Genomic DNA, 21,973 nt, shown 5'->3' with positions numbered 1-21,973 from the left:
AACCCTCTCCAGGTCCTGCCCGGATACAGGAGAGAGGCTAGTCAAAAACAAGAGTTGGGACTGATGGTAAAACGGAGTGATGAAAGTAGAGTGGAAAATCTCAGTCTGGTGAGGTCCTAGGGAAGACAGGTTCTCGGAACTGTGGAGCAGGGAATAGGGGAAAGAATTGTAATAAGTTGGACTTTGTTTTTGTTGGGACGTGGGGTTAGAAAGGAAGCCGAATGATTTAGGTATATGAAATAATTTGTCATTCTTCCGCCTACGTCACATTTTCTGTCTTGTAAAGATACAACTATTTTAGTAAAATTTTAAAGAAAGACCAGTTAGGAGCTTTTTTGAAAGGTAATATAAAATTTAAATGAGTCTTGGAGAATGTTCATTCATTTGACATTTAGTGAGTTTCCATGCACTGTGCAATGGAACTTTCTGCGTGTTCTCTGAGCTGTTCAGTACAGCAGCCCACTAACCACATGTGGCTGTTAAGCGCTTGAAACGTGGCTAGTGCAACTGAGGGGCTGAATTTTTCATTTAATTTAGGTGTGTATTTAAATAGTTGAATGGTCCTACTGACTACAGTATTGGACAGCAGAGATCTAGATGCTAGGAATAGTGCAATGAGGGAACAGGTAAAAGTCCCTGTGCTTACAGAGCTTACATTCACTTAAAGTGAATCTGTTTTCTTTTGATAAGTTTCTTAAAACTTAATATAGCACTTACTGGTAAGTAAGCACTTACCAGTATAGCACTTACTGGTAAGGGTGATGATGCAAGATGTATTATTGCAAAATCCATCAGGACTTTTTGAAAAAAAACAGTTAAGAGAGCAAATAGAGCCTAGGTGATGTCCAACCTTAGGTAGATTATAGTGACTAAGAAGAACCACTAAAATTTAAGATTTCCTTTTTTTTTTTTAGAAATGAATAATTTCTACTATATATTGTTGCTGCCTTTTTGAAGACTGCCCTTTGACTATGTAACTTCTCATACCCTGGTATTGACCATGAGTGAGACTTGAGAGGTCTCCTTGATGTAACATTTCCTAGGGAAGAAAAGAAGCCACATTTGTGATTTTTATTAATTCACTAGACATTTCAGCTTTTCTTAGGATTTCTTTGTGGAGTGGAATGTTTAGTGACTTGGACTTATGTTTGTCAACTATAATCCAGTTATTGATAAAACCAAAAGGATTTTTTTAGTAGAGTCTTCATTCTTAAATGAATTATAGTCAGGAGGGATCAGCAAATTTTAAAAATAGTCTTAGATTTCTGGTTTTGCTTCTAATTTCTGTGCACAATGTATGCAGAATTTGAGGAGTCTTGCTGTGTACCCATACATTTGTAGCATGTATGTAGTTTTAAGGTTATTTGTCCAATGACCTGAAAGTTTATTTATGAAATTGCCAGCAGTTTCCCTGGTCCCCCCTTCTGAACTTTTTTAACTATTGTGAATCATCATTGCTTTCTTTTTGTCTAATGTTTGAAAATAATTTGTATTTACATTTCTAAATACCTCTTTTTTTTTTAACATCTTTATTGGAGTATAATTGCTTTACAATGGTGTGTTAGTTTCTGCTTTATAACAAAGTGAATCAGCTGTACATGTACATATATCCCCATATCTCTTCTCTCTTGCATAAATACCTCTTTTAAATGACTTTCTGATGACAACCTATTGGAATGTAGCACCCCATAACTGACTTATGGAGGTTTAGTTGATATCTGGAATCTTTTATATGCACTTACTGTATCTAGTTGTGTAAGACATAAAAGTCAGCCTGGCTTTAATCCTGGAAATGTACAGTTGAAAAGAAGACCTGATGCGGATAATTTCATTAAGGTACCTTTATGGATGTTGACATGGAAAACAGTACATACTTTTGGGGAACTGGTAGAAAAGAGACCTACTATTTCTTTAAACACTTATAAAGTCTTTTTTTCTCTGCCACGTTCCAAGGAGAATTTAAAGAGGCCTATTGGGGATACAGGAAATATAGTAAGTAGTGCAAAAGTCTTTGAGAATTATGGAAACTGGTGTCCAAATAATTCTCAATTTATCCATGGTATGTGGGGGTTCTAGAAGGCTTGTGAAGCTGCGAAATGTTTGTTACAGTTATTTCTCACCAGTAAAAATATAAATTACCTGAAGGATCTGATAGTTGATATTGTTAGACTATTGGAATTCTGTGTCAGATTTAATTTTTAAAATTAATTTTTATTCCTAACACTGCAGTTTTAGAGATTTTTCATGTAGGAGAAATTGCCTTATGTTAGAAATGGGAAAACAAATGAGTAGACATGAAGTGAGCTTTGAAAGTAAATTTTAAGAAGTAATAAATAGGTTAAAGGTCATGGGAGCAGTATATGCAGATGAATTAAATTTTATGTGCAGGTTTTGGAAATGTTTATTTCACTTCTTGTTATGCTTTTCTTTTGACTCACTCCTAGGCTCCTGCTTATCATCTTATTTTGGAAGGAATTTTAATACTCTGGATAATCAGACTTCTTTTCTCTAAAACTTACAAGTTACAAGAACGATCTGATCTTACAGTCAAGGTAAGAAGTTAAATCTCTATTTTATTATTTGGTGTATGATTATAGTTGCTCCATCTTTCAAAACAGGACTTGTGGCTCAACTATAAATGTTAAAATATTTTCTGGAATGTAAGGAAGTCAGGGTAAGCAAAATATGGGGAAGCCAGGGATAAAGTGAATACACAAAGGAGTACCATGTTACAGGCCTTTATACTTTGCTAGGAGTAAACAGCAGTCTGGGAATGTACTAGATGCTGGACGGGAAGCATGGATGCATGCTGGATTTCAAATGTCCGTATACAAGAATTACATGAGTTGCTCGGGAAAAGCACCACTATTTCTGAAGCCTGAATGAAAGTTTCCCCTGTGGTCTTTATAAAGGAAATTCAGAGTTAGAAAGAATCCTCCCCATCCCACTGCTCTCCACCTTCCCACCCCAAATCAAATTTTGATGTGTTCTGTATGGTAAGGGACCCAGCTCAAGCCCAAGCTAGGCAAACCTTAGGAAGCAGAAGTGTCCAGAGGACTTGCAGTCCCGACCACTTCGAGTCTGTTAGTACGAGAGACCAAGGGGTTTGTGGAATCCCCTACCTTCTCACGCAGATAGGAACACTTAGTAACTGTGCCCCGGGTGTGAGAGGAAGAGCAGTTTTGACTGCAGTGTAGTTTCTGTAACTTGGATTGTTTCCTTATCCAGCCTCTGTAGCAATGTGCCAGAATACTACTTAGGGATACAGAGATGGTGAGAGATGTTTTCCCACAAAAATGCCTGAAACGTTGGTTCAAAAGGCAGCATTGAGTGTGGCACAATGATGGAGCACTGCTCTTTTCTGGAGCATTCACAGAAGGAAGTGCAAGTGGAATGGAATTACAGTAGTGTGGCGATTGTTCACCTGGTTTCACTGGCTGCCCCTGCTGTCCTGATCATTAATATTTGTCATGAGATGGTCAGGCAGTATCCCCCCTAGGGGATAGGGGATATGCAGCAAATGGTTCTTAGGGCAAATAAGTTTTCGTAACCTGGGTAAAGAAGACTAAAGAGGTGTCTCATTGCATGATTTCTTGTAATCTTTAATATGCCAGTGGATATTTGAACCGCTGTTTGGAGAACTGCCATAAACTTGACCATAGATCCCCACCCCCGCCTTTTTTTTAATGAATACCTGTAGGATTAGTGTGCCATAGAACACTCTTTTGATGGTATTGCAGTAAGATTGGGCTATCTGGGCCAGAAATCCTGTCTCTACTTTTTTCCCTTGGTATTTAGGAGCTCCACGTGAATGATTATGAGGCCGTGGAATAGATTTATAGCCCAACTTTTTAAGGGGTTGATCATTCCTAATATTCTTAGTTTAAGTTTAGACAAGTCAATCCACACAAATATGCATTTTAAAAGAAGGATACTGATGTTCTTGGATTGGAAGAATCAACATTGTGAAAATGACTCTACTCCCCAAAGCAATCTATAGATTCAATGCAATCCCTATCAAACTACCAGTGGCATTTTTCACAGAACTAGAACAAAAAATTTCACAATTTGTATGGAAACACAAAAGACCCCGAATAGCCAAAGCAATCTTGAGAACAAAAAATGGAGCTGGAGGAATCAGGCTGCCTGACTTCAGACTATACTACAAAGCTACAGTAATCAAGACAGTATGGTACTGGCACAAAAACAGAAAGATAGATCAATGGAATAGGATAGAAAGCCCAGAGATAAACCCATGCACATATGGTCACCTTATCTTTGATAAAGGTGGCAGGAATATACAGTGGAGAAAGGACAGCCTCTTCAATAAGTGGTGCTGGGAAAATTGGATAGGTACATGTAAAAGTATGAGATTAGATCACTCCCTAACACCATACACAAAAATAAGCTCAAAATGGATTAAAGACCTAAATGTAAGGCCAGAAACTATCAAACTCTTAGAGGAAAACATAGGCAGAACACTCTATGACATAAATCACAGCAAGATCCTTCTTGACCCATCTCCTAGAGTAATGGAGATAAAAACAAAAATAAACAAATGGGACCTAATGAAACTTCAAAGCTTTTGCACAGCAAAGGAAACCATAAACAAGACCAAAAGACAACCCTCAGAATGGGAGAAAATATTTGCAAATGAATCAACTGACAAAGGATTAATCTCTAAAATTTACAGGCAGCTCATGCAGCTCAATAACAAAAAAATAAACAACCCAATCCAAAAATGGGCAGAAGACCTAAATAGACATTTCTCCAAAGAAGATATACAGACTGCCAACAAACACATGAAAGAATGCTCAACATCATTAATCATTAGAGAAATGCAAATCAAAACTACAATGAGATATCATCTCACACCAGTCAGAATGGCCATCATCAAAAAATCTAGAAACAATAAATGCTGGAGAGGGTGTGGAGAAAAGGGAACACTCTTGCACTGCTGGTGGGAATGTGAATTGGTTCAGCCACTATGGAGAACAGTATGGAGGTTCCTTAAAAAACTACAAATAGAACTACCATATGACCCAGCAATCCCACTACTAGGTATATACCCTGAGGAAACCAGAATTCAGAAAGAGTCATGTACCAAAATGTTCATTGCAGCTCTATTTACAATAGCCCGGAGATGGAAACAACCTAAGTGCCCGTCGTCGGATGAATGGATAAAGAAGATGTGGCACATATATACAATGGAATATTACTCAGCCATAAAAAGAAACGAAATTGAGCTATTTGTAATGAGGTGGATAGATCTAGAGTCTGTCATACAGAGTGAAGTAAGTCAGAAAGAGAAGGACAAATACCGTATGCTAACACATATATATGGAATTTAAGAAAAAAAAATGTTATGAAGAACCTAGGGGTAAAACAGGAATAAAGACAGAGACCTACTGGAGAACAGACTTGAGGATATGGGGAGGGGGAAGGGTGAGGTGTGTTAGGGCGAGAGAGAGACATGGACATATATATACTAACAAACGTAAGGTAGATAGCCAGTGGGAAGCAGCCGCATGGCACAGGGAAACCGGCTCGGTTCTTTGTGGCTGTCTGGAGGGGTGGGATAGGGAGGGTGGGAGGGAGGGAGACAAAGAGGGAAGAGATATGGGAACATATATATATGTATAACTGACTCACTCTGTTATAAAGCAGAAACTAACACACCATTGTAAAGCAATTATACCCCAATAAAGATGTTAAAAAATAAATAAATAAATAAATAAATAAAAAAAAAATAAAAGAAGGATACTGAAACATAATTTTAGGATAACCCTCTAAAAGTAGAACTTACCTAGAGCGAGATTCAGTAATCACTGACATCTTACCCTAAAAGCTGTGGAAGAAAAAAAGAAAACGTTATGAGTGTTTCTAAAGCTTAACTCATGGCAGCAAAGAAGAAATGCCCTTCTCAGTTTTATAGGTCTGCAGAGTCTCTTTTTTTATTATTTATTTATTTATTTATTTAATTTTGGCTACATTGGGTCTTCATTGCTGTGTGTGGGCTTGCTCTAGTTGCAGCAAGCGGGGGCTACTCTTCGTTGAGGTGCTTAGGCTTCTCATGGTGGCTTCTGTTGTTACAGAGCACGGGCTCTAGGTGTGCGGGCTTCAGTAGTTGTGGCAGCCAGGCTCAGGAGCTGTGGCTCACGTGCTGTAGAGTACAGCCTCAGTAGTTGTGGTGCACAGGCTTAGTTGCTCTGCAGCATGTGGAATCTTCCTGGACCAGCGCTTGAACCCATATCCCCTGCATTGGCAAGCGGATTCTTAACCACTGCACCACCAAGGAAGTCCCCTGCAGAGACTCTTGAATACCAGGCAATCTTGAGTTGATTCTCAAATCTGTCTCTGTGGTAGCAAGTGGACAGTGTGCATGATACATACTTCAGACTTGTTCAGGCTGCTGTTCTGTGCAGTCATTGGCAGAAATAGATGAGGAATTTATTGACTGATTTATTCAGCCAGCATTTTTGAGCGCCTGAGCATCAGGTGAATATGCTCCTAGCCATGCCCTAGAATTGCCTATTAGGAGAAAAATGCACAGAAGCATTTAACTGGAGTGTGAAAATAGAAGTATTGAGAGTGGGCCTATGTAAGGCAAGAATTACTGTGGCTGTCATGTTCATCAGGTGCCTCATCTCATCCTGTACATCCAGACTACATTTTCAAAATTACATTGTTTTCTACTTCAAGAATGGGTAAGAAACTCAAAATAGTCAAAATACTTGGAATGCATGAAATAACAGGTAAAAGGAATAAAGTGGTTTTTTATGAGAAATTTCCAAACAACTAAATCCTGTTACAATAATTATTATGAGAGTCTTTTGGTATATTTCAGTTACTTCTGAATCCTTGCCAATGGCTTGTAGAAACAGTGCTTTGTAGTCTAGTTGATCCCTTCCTGTGACAGCCATGCCTGTAAGAAGGCATGGCTGTCTGTCATATCTTGCAGTAGAGGCTGAGCTCCCTTACCTGCAGTCATGCCTCTCACCTTTGTGTTATAGACTTTTAGTTTTGTCATCAGTAGCAGTTATACTTCCTACTTCCCACAGTGAAAAATCCTGAACATAGAAATAAAATTTTTAAGAAATTTCCAGTCAGCCACAAAGCTTCATGGAAAAAGAGGCTTTAGCCTGAGATAAGGAAAGAGGTGAGGGGTTAAGTGCACAAAACTCAATAGTGATTCTGTGTCATTTCCAGGCACAGCAGCTGGACATCTGTGTCTAGCAGTGTGTTCATTATGATGGTTCCATTACAACAAACAGTTTAGATACCGCTAGAGTTGCTGTCCAGTAAGTAGAACTGCGCTGTATTTTAACTGCTTTTCTCCTGTAGGAAAAGGAAGAATTGATTGAAGAGTGGCAACCAGAACCTCTTGTTCCTCCTGTCTCAAAATACCATCCTGCTCTCAACTACAACATCGTTTCAGGGTAAATTGGTTTTGCTAGTCAAGGGCTTATATTTGGTTTCCTGTAGGTAAACTCAACAAAGTATACAGTGGTTTATATAGTATTCCTTTTTTTTAACTGAAATAAGACTTTTAGAAATTTCTGGAGATCTCCAATTTGGGCTTCCAAGTTTGTCCCTTTTTAAAAATATATATATATATTTTTTAAAAGCAGGGGCTTCCCTGGTGGCACAGTGGTTGAGAGTGCGCCTGCCGATGCAGGGGACCACGGGTTCCTGCCCCGGTCCGGAAAGATCCCACGTGCCATGGAGCCACTGGACCCGTGAGCCATGGCCACTGAGCCTGCGCGTCCGGAGCCTGTGCTCTGCAACGGGAGAGGCCACAGCAGCGAGAGGCCCGCCTACCTCAAAAAAAAAAAAAAAAAAAAGTAATACACACACATAATATTTCAAATGGGAAGACAGTTAAAATGAAAAACAGCATTCCTACTTTTTCCCACCTGGGTTGTTTCTGATTTTAGATCTGTTGAAGGTTAACCTTCATAACTAGATATTAGCAGTATGCTTACATTACTGTTTCTTGATTGATTAATGATAGGCAGTGCTTGTTGACTTTCACAATATGAATTATGAAACTTCAGCTCACTTATGCTACCTACCTCCTGGCTTCCAATGTTTTATTTATTTTTATTTTTATTTCTTAAATTTTAAGTATACAGAAAATATCAGTCACATATGTATCTACCACCCAGAAGTAATAGGTATTAACATTTTGCTATCTTTACTTTAAATCTATTTTTTAAAAGAAATAAAGCATTAGAAATGCAGTTGACCCTTGAACAGTATGGGGGTTAGGGGCCCTGACCCTCTGGGCAGTCAAAAACCTGCATATAAATTAGAGTCAGCCCTCCAGATACCCAGTTCCTCTAGATATGTGGTTCTACATCCAAGGATTCAACCAACCGTGGATCATGTAGTACAGTAATATCTACTGTTGAAAAAAATCTGTGTATAAGTGGACCTGCACAGTTCAAACCCATGTTGTTCAGGGGTCAAGTGTATCACTAAAGAAATCCCTTCCCATGTATCACTTACTCTTGCCTCCCAGGCAAGATAACCACCATCTTGAAGTTGGTAGATGTTTTTCCTTTGCTTATATTTATACTTTTGCCACAGCATGCCTGTTGCCATGAAAGTGTTTAGTATTCTATTTTAAAATATGATGTAGGATATTCTCCTGAGTATGCCCTTCTACTTCTGGTCTGATCTGAGAGAGGCTTGTATTCTTCACTTTTGTGAATTTCTTTGGTCTCATGAAAGTTTTACTTGTCCTGAAATCAGACTGACCAATCATTAATGTTATGGTTATAAAATCCTTCCTACCACAAAGGTCTGATTTGCCTGTTTTCCATATGACAGTTAGTTGTCCCAACATTATTAGTTGAATAGTCCATTTTTTACCTACTGATTGGAAATTTCCCTTCTTTCATATGTCAAGTTCCCTTATAAAGGATCTGTTTCTGGCTTTATTTCTATTCTTTTGGTATATTTATCTCTCCCTGTGCCAGAACCTCACTTATACCACAGCTTAATAATAGGCCTTGACTAGAGTGAGTCCTTCACCTCCTTGTTCTTCACAATTGTCTAGGCTATCCTTGACTCTTCACTATGAGTTTAGGTTTAGCTGATCAGATTAGACCAGAAAATGGGTTTGGGTTTGTGACTAGTAATGCATTGAATTTATGGATTAATTTGGAGAGAATTGGTATATTGCTAATACTGAATCTCTTCACCACGTACCTTGTGTGTCAGTTGTATACTTAGGTCTTTTATGTCTCTGAGAGAAGTTACATAATGTTCTTCATAGAGATTTTGCTTAACTTTTTTTTTTGCTACTTTTTATTTGGAAATAATAGTAGATTCACATGCAGTTGTAAGAAATAATACAGAGAGATTTCATATACTCTTCATCAGTTTCCCCCAATGTTAACATCTTGCTTAACTATAGTACAGTATCACAACCAGGAAATTAACATTGCATATCTTTTAATAGCTTCGTCTCTGGGTTCCAGAGAGTTTTCACTTCTGTCATGAAGCGTCATTTTCTTCTTGTTTCTGTGTTATTGCACTTGCTAGGATACCTACCATGCAGTGTTGAATAGGAGTGGTAACAAGGGCCTCTGTATCCTGTTCCTGATGGCTTTTAAGGGATAACCTGTACGGTGTTATAAGCCTTCCTTTCTCTTCCTAGTTTGCTAAGGGAACTTTTTGTTAGTTTTAAAGTCAGTGTTAAATTTTATTAAATTTTTTCTTTATCTGTTGAGATGGTTGTGACTTTTCTTCTCTAATCCATTACTACATTAAATTGTACTGATTGATTTTTTTACATTAATTAAGCATATACATAAATTTTTATGAGAAAAATTGCAAGCAACCATGCCACTCATCCTCACCCCAGATTCCAGCTCTGTAGACTTGCAGAAAGATGGGAGATTTACTCTCTGGAAAGGCTAAATATAAATTGAAAGTCCTAAGAATGTGTGAGGAGGTGAGTGCCATTCTAAAAACAGAAAGCAAGTATATAATGAATAATGGGATGCTAATCCCGTTTCCTCCAACTCGGCTTTCAGAAAGTGGGAAACCAGATTTATATCTTCATATACACCTCACTGGAGGATTCCTCTCTGGTGAAACTCAAAGTCAAGAGAGTAAAAACAGAAAATTTTGAGTTTGCAGTCTCCACAGATGAATAAACAAGTCTGTGTCTCATTATCATAGAGTGAAGCCCACCATCAGTCAAGAAGCCAAGCCCATTTACACAGTGCTTGCAATTAGCATTTCAGTGTCTTATTCTTAAAAATGGGTGGGCAACCTTAAATTATGGTCCATTGATTTTCAACAGAATGCCAAGACAATTCAGTAGGGAAAGAATACTCTTTTTAACAGATTGTGATGGGACAATGGGATACACACATGTAAAAGAATGTTGATGGACCCTGACCTCACACCATGTGTAAAAAGTAGCTCAAAATTAATCATGGGCTTAAATTTAAGAGCAAAAACTATAAGTTCTTAGTTTAGAAGAAAGAAAACAAAAGAGTAAATCTTCATAATCTTGGATTGGCCAGAGATTTTTAGATATGACACAAAAGCGCAAGCAGCAAAAGAAAACATAGACAAACTGGACTTCGTTAAAATTAAAAACATTTGTGCTTCAAAGCCCATTACTAGAGAAATGGTACAAAACCCCACAAAATGGAAGAAAATATTTTCAAGTCACATATTTGTTAAGGGGCTAGTATCCAAAATATTAAATATATAAAAAGAACTCTTACAACTCAGTGATAAACCCTATTTAAGCATGACTATTTGGTTAATTTTTATTAATTGTTGGATTTTTTTTTTTTGGCTAATATTTGTTATTTTTAGCATCAGTATTGAAAGTGAGTTAGTCTTTTTCTTTTCCCTTACTGTGCTGGCCCAGCTTTGGTATCAGAGGTATATTAGTCTTATAGTTTTCCTGGCAACACTATTTGTTGTTTGTTCTGTTGAGCATAGATTTTTAATCATGAATTTAATGTCTTCAGTGAGTTTTTAAAGCTGTTCATATTTCCTTTTTGAGTAAGTTTTGGTTACTGCCATTTAGTAATTGTTCATTTCTTCTTTTGTTTTCAAATGCATTGGCATGAAGTAGTTCATAGGATTCTCTTGGGAAGTTATATGTAAAATATATACATATAACTTTGTATATAGATATATATAACAACACATCTCTGGGGTTTGTGTCTCCATTGCAGGCATTTGTGTCTCCTCACTCAAATTTGCCAGAGGTTTATCCTCTGGTTTAGTTGAGTCTCTGTTTTATTTTCTTCATTTTGGGCCTTTCCTGCAAAGGCATTGACTCTCCCTTCAATACTGCTCTCATCAGCACCCATGTAAGGCAGCATTCTCATTTGCTTTATTATTTCCTTCATCCCCAGTGCCTGCATCTGTTCTCCTCCCCAGTGAGGTATCCCACTGTAATACGTGTATTTTGCTTTCTTTTATTATTTTATGTTATTAAAGTCATATGTTATTGTTTTTATTACGTATGTATGCTTGAAACCATGTAATCTTAATGTTTTATGAAAGTATGTTTTTAATTTTGTGCTCTAGACTTCATTCTGGTTTTTTTCTTACAAGTTTTTTACCCAGCACTTATTTTTCAACAAATATTTGAGTGCCTACCATGTTTAAGGAATGTGCTGATGAGCATGTGCAATAAATCAAAATCTTAGTTCTCTTGGGGCAGGCTGACCAAGAATGAAATACATACAGTGTTAGCTGGTGTTGAGCAGTATGAAGAAATATCAAGCAGGGCAGAGAGGTGGAATTGCTAGATGGACTTCCTGTTCATTTCTTCCAACTGCTACATATTATTCTGTTGTGTATGGCCACCATGTTTTACTCAGTGATGGGTAAATTTAGTGATTTTCCTCGTGATGGATACCTAAGCTACCCCCACTCCCCACTGCCACAAAAAAACCTGGTGATTAAACCTGATTAATGTTCTCTTGTGGACCTGTCTGAGTCTCTCTAGGGGTGTGGGACCAGGAATTGAGTACTACTCTATATGCCTGTCTCATTTCCCGATGGGACTTTCCTACATTGTGATTCTCCTGAGTTAGTATATGGGCGTTCAGTTTCCCACAGCTGTGTTTGGTAACATTGTTTTATTTTGCATTTCTCTGATTATTTGAGCCTTTAAGTATCACTTGATCTACTTATTATTAGCTGCTGGGGTTTTTCCCTCCTGTGAATGCCTCTTCATATCTTTTAGTTCTTCTTCTCCTTGATTCCCAGTCTATCTTTCGATTATCAGGAGTCCCCAGTATTGTGTAGATTTTAATCCTTGGTCAGTTTGTGAGTAGTAATCTATTACAATGAGTCTAAGAAACTTTTTTTTCCGATTTTAAGATCTCTGAAACATGTATGAATCTTAGAGCTGCTGAGAGTCATTGTCAGCTGGGAGCAGGTGAGGGTATCATTTCTTGCACACTGATGAACTTGGTCATGGCTATGCTTACTGCCAGCACCTCAGTTGAGTTTTGTGCACTGCTGGTAAGTAAATCAGCTGATGGAAGGAGAAATGGCCAGATCCCTCCAGACACTTGAACAGAGGCTACTGGGACTAAGGCTTTGAACATTCCTTTGTGAAACTCCTACTGCCTTTGGGTAATAACAGTTTACTTTCTAGATACGTGATTCAACTGCATAAAGATGAAACTAAGAGTTTAGTCCAGTAGGAAAGTTCCAGCATCAAACTTAGATAATGAGTGATACTGACTGTCAAGTAATACCAGAGATGATAGCAGAGCATCCTCCTAAGCAATGCCAGGATCCTTCTGTCAGCAGGGAGCAGAATATGTTAGCAGGGAGTATGAATACCCATGATATCCATTACATAGCAGAGAGCAGACAGGACTGCTGACTAGAAGTTACGAATGTCTTGCCTGATTGATCTTGCTTATATTTTTCTTTTCATAGGTACAAAAGTAGAGTGACAAAAATCTGTGTCAAGATAGCCCTTTCATTAAATATGAACTAAAATACAAACGATAAGAAAACATCATTGCATTTTATTTTATTTTTTTCATTTTTGACTGTGTTGCGTCTTCATTGCTGCATGCATGCTTTTCTCTAGTTGAGGCGAGTGGGGGCTACTCTTCGTAGCAGTGCATGGGCTTCTCATTGCAGTGGCTTCTCATTGTGGAGCATGGGCTCTAGGCACTCAGGCTTCAGTAGTTATGCCACACGGGCTCAGTAGTTGTGGCTCATGGGTTCTAGAGCACAGGCTCAGTAATTGTGGCATACAGGCTTAGCTGCTCTGCGGCATGTGGGATCTCCCTGGACCAGGGCTTGCACCCATGTGCCCTGCATTGGTAGGCAGATTCTTAACCACTGCACCACCAGGGAAGTCCCTGCATCATTGCATTTTACTTGGCTGTGTCTTTCCTCCTTAGTGATAGATAAAATACAGTCGATGCCATCTTAGATTCATGAAACCTAGTAAATCTCTTTATCACCCATCTGTTAATTTTGTCTTTGGTATCTTCATTGAACCAGAATTCTAAATTTGGACTTGGTCATATTCATCCATTTTAGCCTCATGGTTTGTGTGTTTGCATACTTGTTTCAGAAATCATTTCCTATTCCAAGGTCACAAAGACCTTCTAAATTTTCCTCTGTTCCAAAATATTTTTTAGGTTTTTTTTAATATGCCTGGAATTCATCTTTGAATATGGTAATTCAATTTTATTTTTCTCCATAGAGAAAGAAATATGTGTAACTTAGTAGTTAGTGGGGGCAGCTGCTGTCATTTGCCATATATTTATATATAGGCACACCTCATTTTATTGCACTTCACTTTATTGCACTCCCATAGATACTGCACTTTTTACAAATTAAAGGTTTCTGGCAACCCTGTGTTGTCAGAAGATGGTTATCATTTGTTAGCAATAAAGTATCTTTCAAAAATTAGAAAAAAGGGAGACCTTCAAGATGGTGGAGGAGGAAGATGTGGAGATCACCTTCCTCCCCACAAATACATCAGAAATACATGTACATGTGGAACATCCCCTACAGAACTCCTACTGAACGCTGGCAGAAGACCTCAGACCTCCCGAAAGGCAAGAAACTCCCCACGTACCTGGGTAGGGCAAAAGAAAAAAGAAAAAACAGAGACAAAAGAATAGGGACGGGACCTGCATCTCTGGGAGGGAGCTGTGAAAGAGGAAAAGTTTCCACACACTAGGAAGACCCTTCACCGATGGAGACAGTGGGTGGTGGGGAGGAAGCTTCAGAGCCACGGAGGAGAGCGCAGCAGCAGGAGTGCGGAGGGCAAAGTGGAGAGATTCCCACACAGAGGATCGGTGCCGACCAGCACTCAGAGGTTGAGAGCAGCACTGAGAGGCTTGTCCACTCACCCGCCCGGGCAGTTGGGGGCTGGGAGCTGAGGCTCTGGCTTAGGAGGTCAAATCCCAGGGAGAGGACTAGGGTTGGCAGCGTGAACACAGCCTGAAGGGGGCTAGTGCGCCACAGTTGGGAGGGAGTCCAGGAAAATGTCTGGAACTGCCTAAGAGGCAAGAGACGGTTGTTTCGGGGAGCATGAGGAGAGGGGATTCAGAGCACCACCTAAACAAGCTGCAGAGACGGGCACAAGCTGCGGCTGTCAGCGTGGACATCAGAGACGGGCATGAGATGCTAAGGCTGCTGCTGCAGCCACCAAGAAGCCTGTGTGCAAGCATACATTACTATCCACACCTCCCCTCCCAGGAGCCTGTGCAGCCCACCAGTGCCAGGGCCCTGTGATCCAGGGACAACTACCCTGGGAGAACACACAGCACGCCTCAGGCTGTTGCAACATCATGCTGGCCTCTGCCGCCTCAGGCTCGCCCCACATTCCATACCCCTCTGTCCCCCCAGCCTGAGTGAGCCAGAGCCCCCTAATCAACTGCTACTTTACCCCGTCGTGTCTAAGCAAAGAACAGACACCCTCAGGTGACCTACACGCAGAGGTGGGGCCAAATCCAAAGCTAAACCCCGGGAGCTGTGGGAACAAAGAAGAGAAAAGGAAATCTCTCCCAGCAGCATCAGGAGCAGCAGATTAAATCTCCACAATCATCTTAATGTACCCTGCATCTCTGGAATACCGAATAATGGATCATCACAAAATTCAGCTGGTGGACTTTGTGTAATTTTTTCTGTATATCTTTGCTTTTACCATTTGTCCTAGGGTTCCGTCTGTCCATTTTTTCTATTTTGTTTGTTTTCCTTTTATTATAGTTTTTAGTGCTTGTTATCATCGGTGAATTTCTTTTTTGGTTTGGTTGCTCTCTTTCATTCTTTTTTTTCTTTATTATTTTTAATTTTTAAATTTTTAATATATTTTTTTATTTTTTAATAACTTTTTTTTTTCCCCCTTTTTTTCTCCCTTTTCTTCTGAGCCGTGTGGCTGACAGGGTCTTGGTGCTCCGGCCGGGTGTCAGGCCTGTGCCTCTGAGGTGGGAGAGCCAAGTTCAGGACATTGGTCCACCAAAGACCTCCCGGCTCCACATAATATCAAACAGCGAAAGCTCTCCCAGAGATCTCCATCTCAGTGCCAAGACCCAGCTCCACTCAGTGACTAGCAAGCTACAGTGCTGGACACCCTATGCCAAACAACTAGCAAGACAGGAACACAACCCCACCCATTAGAGAGGCTGCCTAAAATCATAATAAGGTCACAGACACCCCAAAACATACCACCGGACGTGGTCGTGCCCACCAGAAAGACAGGATCCAGCCTCATCCACCAGAACACAGGCACCAGTCCCCTCCACCAGGAAGCCTACACAACCCATTGAACCAACCTTACCCACTGGGGGCAGACACCAGAAACAACAGGAACTACGAACCTGCAGCCTTACGAAAAGGAGACCCCAAACACAGTAAGTTAAGCAAAATGAAAAGACAGAGAAACACACAGCAGATGAAGGAGCAAAGTAAAAACCCACCAGACCAAGCAAATGAAGAGGAACTAGGCAGTCTACGTAAAAAAGAATTCAGAGTAATGATAGTAAATATGATCCAACATCTTGGAAATAGAATGGAGAAAATACAAGAAATGTTTACCAAGGACCTAGAAGAAGTAAAGAGCAAACAATGATGAACAACACAATAAATGACATTAAAAATTCTCTAGAAGGAATCAATAGCAGAATAACTGAGGCAGAATAACGGATACGTGACCTGGAAGATAAAATAGTGGAAATAACTACCGCAGAGCAGAATAAAGAAAAAATAATGAAAAGAATTGAGGACAGGCTCAGAGACCTCTCGAACAACATTAAAGGCACCAACATTCAAATTATAGGGGTCCCAGAAGAAGAAGATAAAAAGAAGGGGACTGAGAAAATACTTGAAGGGATTATACTTGAAAATTTCCCTAATATGGGAAAGGAAACCGTCAGTCAAGTCCAGGAAGTACAGAGAGTCCCATACAGGATAAATCCAAGGAGAAACACACCAAGACACATATTAATCAAACTATCAAAAATTAAATACAAAGAAAAAATATTAAAAGCAGCAAGGGAAAAACAATAACATACAAGGGAATCCCCATAAGGTTAACAGCTGATCTTTCAGCAGAAACTCTGCAAGCCAGAAGGGAGTGGCAGAACATATTTAAAATGATGAAAGGGAAAAATCCACAATGAAGATTACTCTACCCAGCAAGGATCTCATTCAGATTTGATGGAGAAATTAAAACCTTTACAGACAAGCAAAAGCTAAGAGAATTCAGCACCACCAAACCAGCTTTACGACAGATGCTAAAGGAACTTCTCTAGGCAGGAAATACAAGAGAAGGAAAAGACCTACCATAACAAACCCAAAACAATTAAGAAAATGGTAATAGGAACATACGTATCAATAACTACCTTAAATGTGAATGGATTAAATGCTCCAACCAAAAGTCATAGACTGGCTGAATGGATACACAAACAATACCTGTATATATACTGTCTACAAGAGACCCACTTCAGACCTAGGGAAACATACAGACTGAAAGTGAGGGGATGTAAAAAGATATTCCATGCAAATGGAAATCGAAAGAAAGCTGGATTAGCAATTCTCATGTCACACAAAATACACTTTAAAATAAAGACTGTTACAAGAGACAAAGAAGGACACTACATAAAGATCAAGGGATCAATCCAAGAAGAAGATATAACAATTATAAATATTTATGCACCCACCTCAATACACAGGCAAATGCTAACAGACGTGAAAGGGGAAATCGACAGTAACACAATCATAGTAGGGGATTTTAACACCCCACTTTCACCAATGGACAGATCATACAAAATGAAAATAAGGAAACACAAGCTTTAAATGAGACATTAAACTAGATGGACTTAATTGATATTTATAGGACTTGCCATCAAAACACAACAGAATACACTTTCTTCTCAAGTGCTCATGGAACATTTTACAGGATAGATCGTAACTTGTGTCTAGCCTTGGTAAATTTACGAAAACTGAAATCATATCAAGTATCTTTTCTGACCACAACGCGATGAGACTAGGTATCAGTTACAGGAAAAAATGTGTAAAAACTACAAACACATGGAGGCTAAACAATACACTACTAAATAACCAACAGATCACTGGATAAATCAAAGAGGAAATCAAAAAATACCTAGAAACAAATGACAATGAAAACATGATGCAAAACCTGTGGGATGCAGCAAAAGCAGTTCTAAGAGGGAAGTTTATAGCAATATAGTAATATTTCTTGTTTCTTCCTACCTCAAGAAACAAACATCTAAAATAAACAACCTAACCTTACACCTAAAGCAGTTAGAGAAAGAAGAACCAAAAAAACCCAAAGTTAACAGAAGGAAAGAAATCATAAAGATCAGATCAGAAATAAATGAAAAAGAAATGAAGGACACAATAGCAAAGATCAATAAAACTAAAAGCTTGTTCTTTGAGAAGATAAACAAAATTGATAAACCATTAGCCAGACTCATCAAGGAAAAAGGGAAGAAGACAAATCAATAGAATTAGAAATGAAAAGGAGAAGTAACAGCTGACACTGCAGAAATACAAAGGATCATGAGAGATTACTACAAGCAGCTATATGCCAATAAAATGGACAACCTGGAAGAAATGGACAAATTCTTAGAAAAGCACAACCTTCTGAGACTGAACCAGGAAGAAATAGAAAATAAACAGACTAATCACAAGCACTGAAATTGAGACTGTGATTAAAAATCTTCCAACAAACAAAAGCCCAGGACCAGATGGCTTCACAGGCAAAATCCATCAGACATTTAGAGAAGAGCTAACAGCTATGCTCAAACTCTTCCAAAATATAGCAGAAGGAGGAGCACTCCCAAACTATTCTACAAGACAACCATCACCCTGGTACCAAAACCAGACAAAGATGTCACAAAGAAAACTACAGGCCAATATCACTGATGAACATGGATTCAAATATCCTCAACAGAATACTAGCAAACAGAATCCAACAGCATATTAAAAGGATCATACACCATGATCAAGTGGGGTTTATCCCAGGATTGCAGGGATTCTTTAGTATACCCAAATCAATGTGATAAACCATATTAAAACATTGAAGGAGAAAAACCATATGATCATCTTAATAGATGTAGAAAAATGTTTTGACAAAATTCAACACCCATTTATGATAAAAACCCTGCAGAAAGTAGGCATAGAGGGAACTTTGCTCAACATAACAAAGGCCATATATGACAAACCCACAGCCAACATCGTTCTCAGTGGTGAAAAACTGAAACCATTTCCTGTAAGATCAGGAACAAGACAAGGTTGTCCACTCTCACCACTATTTTTTTTTTTCTTTGCGGTACGCGGGCCTCTCACTGTTGTGGCCTCTCCCGTTGTGGAGCACAGGCTCCGGATGTGCAGGCTCAGTGGCCAAGGGTCACGGGCCTAGCCACTCCATGGCATGTGGGATCTTCCCGGACAGGGGCACGCACCCATGTCCCCTGCATCGGCAGGTGGACTCTCAACCACTGCGCCACCAGGGAAGCCCCACTCTCTCCACTATTATTCAGCATAGTTTTGGAAGTTTTAGCCACAGCAATCAGAGAAGAAAAAGAAATAAAAGGAATCCAAACAGGAAAAGAAGAAGTAAAGCTGTCACTGTTTGCAGATGACATGATACTATACATAGAGAATCCTAAAGATGCTATGAGAAAACTACTAGAGCTAATCAATGAATTTGGTAAAGTAGCAGGACACAAAATTAATGCACAGAAATCTCTTGCATTCCTGTACACTAATGATGAAAATCTGAAAGAGAAATTAAGAAAACACTCGCATTTACCACTGCAAAAAAAGAATAAAATACCTAGGAATAAACCTACCTAAGGAGACAAAAGACCTGTATGCAGAAAACTATAAGACACTGATGAAAGCAATTAAAGATAATACAAACAGATGAAGAAATATACAATGTTCTTGGATTGGAAGAATCAACTTTGTGAAAATGACTGTACTACCCAAAGCAATCTACAGATTCATTGCAATTCATATCAAACTCAATGGCATTTTTCACAGAACTAGAACAAAAAATTTTACAATTTGTATGGAAACACAAAAGACCCCGAATAGCCAAAGCAATCTTTTTTTTGGGGGGGGGGGCGGTACGCGGGCCTCTCACTGTTGTGGCGTCTCCCGTTGTGGAGCACCGGCTCCGGATATGCAGGCTCAGCAGCCATGGCTCACAAGCCCAGCCATTCTGCGGCATGCGGGATCCTCCCAGACTGGGGCATGAACCCGCGTCCCCTGCATTGGCAGGCGGACTCTCAACCACTGTGCCACCAGGGAAGCCCCGCCAAAGCAATCTTGAGTAAGAAAATCGGAGCTGGAGGAATCAGGTTCCTGGACTGCAGACTATACTACAAAGCTACAGTAATCAAGACAGTATGGTAATGGCACAAAAACAGAAATATAGATCAGTGGAACAGGATAGAAAGCCCAGAGATAAACCCACCACATATGGTCACCTTACTTTTGATAAAGGAGGCAAGAATATACAATGGAGAAAAGACGGCCTCTTCAATAAGTGATTCTGGGAAAACCGGACAGCTACACATAAAAGAATGAAATCCCAACAGTCCCTAACACAATTCACAAAAATAATATCAGAATGGATTAAAGACCTAAATGTAAGGCCAGACGGTATAAGACTCTTATAGGAAAACATAGGCAGAACACTCTGACATAAATCACAGCAAGATCCTTTTGACCCATCTCCTAGAGAGATGGAAATAAAAACAAAAATAAACAAATGGGACCTAATGAAACTTCAGAGCTTTTGCACAGCAAAGGAAACCATAAACAAGACGAAAAGACAACCCTCAGAATGGGATAAAATATTTGCAAATGAAGCAACTGACAGGATTAATCTCCAAAATTTACAAGCAGCTCATGCAGCTTAATATCAAAAAAGCAAACCACCCAATTCAAAAATGGTTAGAAGCCCTAAATAGACATTTCTCCAAAGAAGATATACAGATTGCCAATAGTTACATGAAAGGATGCTCAACATCACTAGTCATTAGAGAAATACAAATGTAAACTACAATGAGGTATCACCTCACACCAGTCAGAATAGCCATCGTCAAAAATTCTACAAACAATAAATGCTGGAGTGGGTGTGGAGAAAAGGGAACCCTCTTGCACTGTTGTTGGGAATGTAAATTGATACAGCCACTATGGAGAACAGTATGGAGGTTCCTTAAAAAACTAAAAATAGAGCTACCATACGACCCAACAGTCCCACTACGGGGCATATACCCTGAGAAAATCATAATTCAAAGAGTCATGTTCCACAGTGTTCTTTGCAGCTCTTTTCACAATAGCCAGGACATGGAAGCAACCAAAGTGTCCATCAATAGATGAATGGATGAAGAAGATGTGGCAAATATATACAATGGAATATTACTTGGCCATAAAAAGAAACGAAACTGAGTTATTTGTAGTGAGGTGGATGGACCTAGAGGCTGTCATACACAGTGAAGTAAGTCAGAAAGAGAAAAACAAATACCGTATCCTAACACATATATATGGAATCTTAAAAAAAAAAAAAAAAGTTCTGAAGAACCTAGGGGCAGGACAGGAATAAAGATGCAGATGTAGAGAATGGACTTGAGGACGTGGGGAGGGGGAAGGGTAAGCTGGGACATATATACACTAGCAAATGTAAAACAGATAGCTAGGGGGAAGCAGCTGCATAGGACAGGGAGATCAGCTTGCTCCTTTGTGACCACCTAGAGGGGTGGGGTTGGGAGGGAGACACAAGAGGGAGGAGATATGGGGATATATGTATATGTATAGCTGACATACTTTGTTATAAAGCAGAAACTAACACCATTGTAGAGCAATTATACTCCAATAAAAATGTTAGAAAATAAATAAAATTTTTAAAATTAGAAAAAAAAATTTTATTGAGATATAATTGACATATAGCACTGTATAAATTTAAGGTGTACAGAATAATTATTTGACTTAAACACATCATGAAATGATTACCACATTAAGTTTAGTGAATATCCATCATCTCATTTAGATACAAAATTAAATAGAAAAAAATTTTTTCCTTGTGATAAAAACTCTTAGGATTTACTCTCAACAATCTTCATACATAATTTAACAGCAGCATTAATTATATTTGTCATGATGTACATTGCATCACCGGTACTTATTTATCTTATAATGGAGAGTTTGTGCCTTTTGACCTTCATCCTGTTTCCCCTCCCCTCACACTGCCTCTGGTAACCATCCATGTGATCTTTTTTCCTATGAGTTTATTCGTTTCTTTTTGAAGTATAATTGACGTAAAACACTGTTAGTTCGTTTCCTTTTGAAGTATAATTGACTTAAAACACTTTATTTGTTTCTTTTTGAAGTATAATTGACTTAACACACTGTTAGTTCCTGGCACACAACATGGTGATTTTATATTTTTGTACATTTCAGAATGATT

At 39.0% G+C, this 21,973-nt stretch overlaps 1 protein-coding gene across 1 annotated transcript in view; it reads left to right on the top strand.

Moving 5' to 3' along the window:
- SPTLC1 (serine palmitoyltransferase long chain base subunit 1) overlaps positions 1-21,973 on the top strand; it is a 75,459-nt gene that overhangs the window by 287 nt on the left and 53,199 nt on the right. Inside the window, exons 2-3 of the mRNA XM_007456981.1 lie at positions 2,445-2,552; positions 7,345-7,439. Of these exons, the coding sequence (XP_007457043.1) occupies positions 2,445-2,552; positions 7,345-7,439 (203 nt within the window). The remainder of the gene's footprint in view (positions 1-2,444; positions 2,553-7,344; positions 7,440-21,973) is intronic.

Source organism: Lipotes vexillifer, unplaced genomic scaffold (assembly GCF_000442215.2).
Source record: "Lipotes vexillifer unplaced genomic scaffold, Lipotes_vexillifer_v1.1 scaffold859, whole genome shotgun sequence".
NCBI classification, from domain to species: domain Eukaryota; kingdom Metazoa; phylum Chordata; class Mammalia; order Artiodactyla; family Lipotidae; genus Lipotes; species Lipotes vexillifer.
The sequence above is the reverse complement of the archived record's forward strand: the minus strand, read 5'-3'. Positions and strand labels throughout refer to the sequence as shown.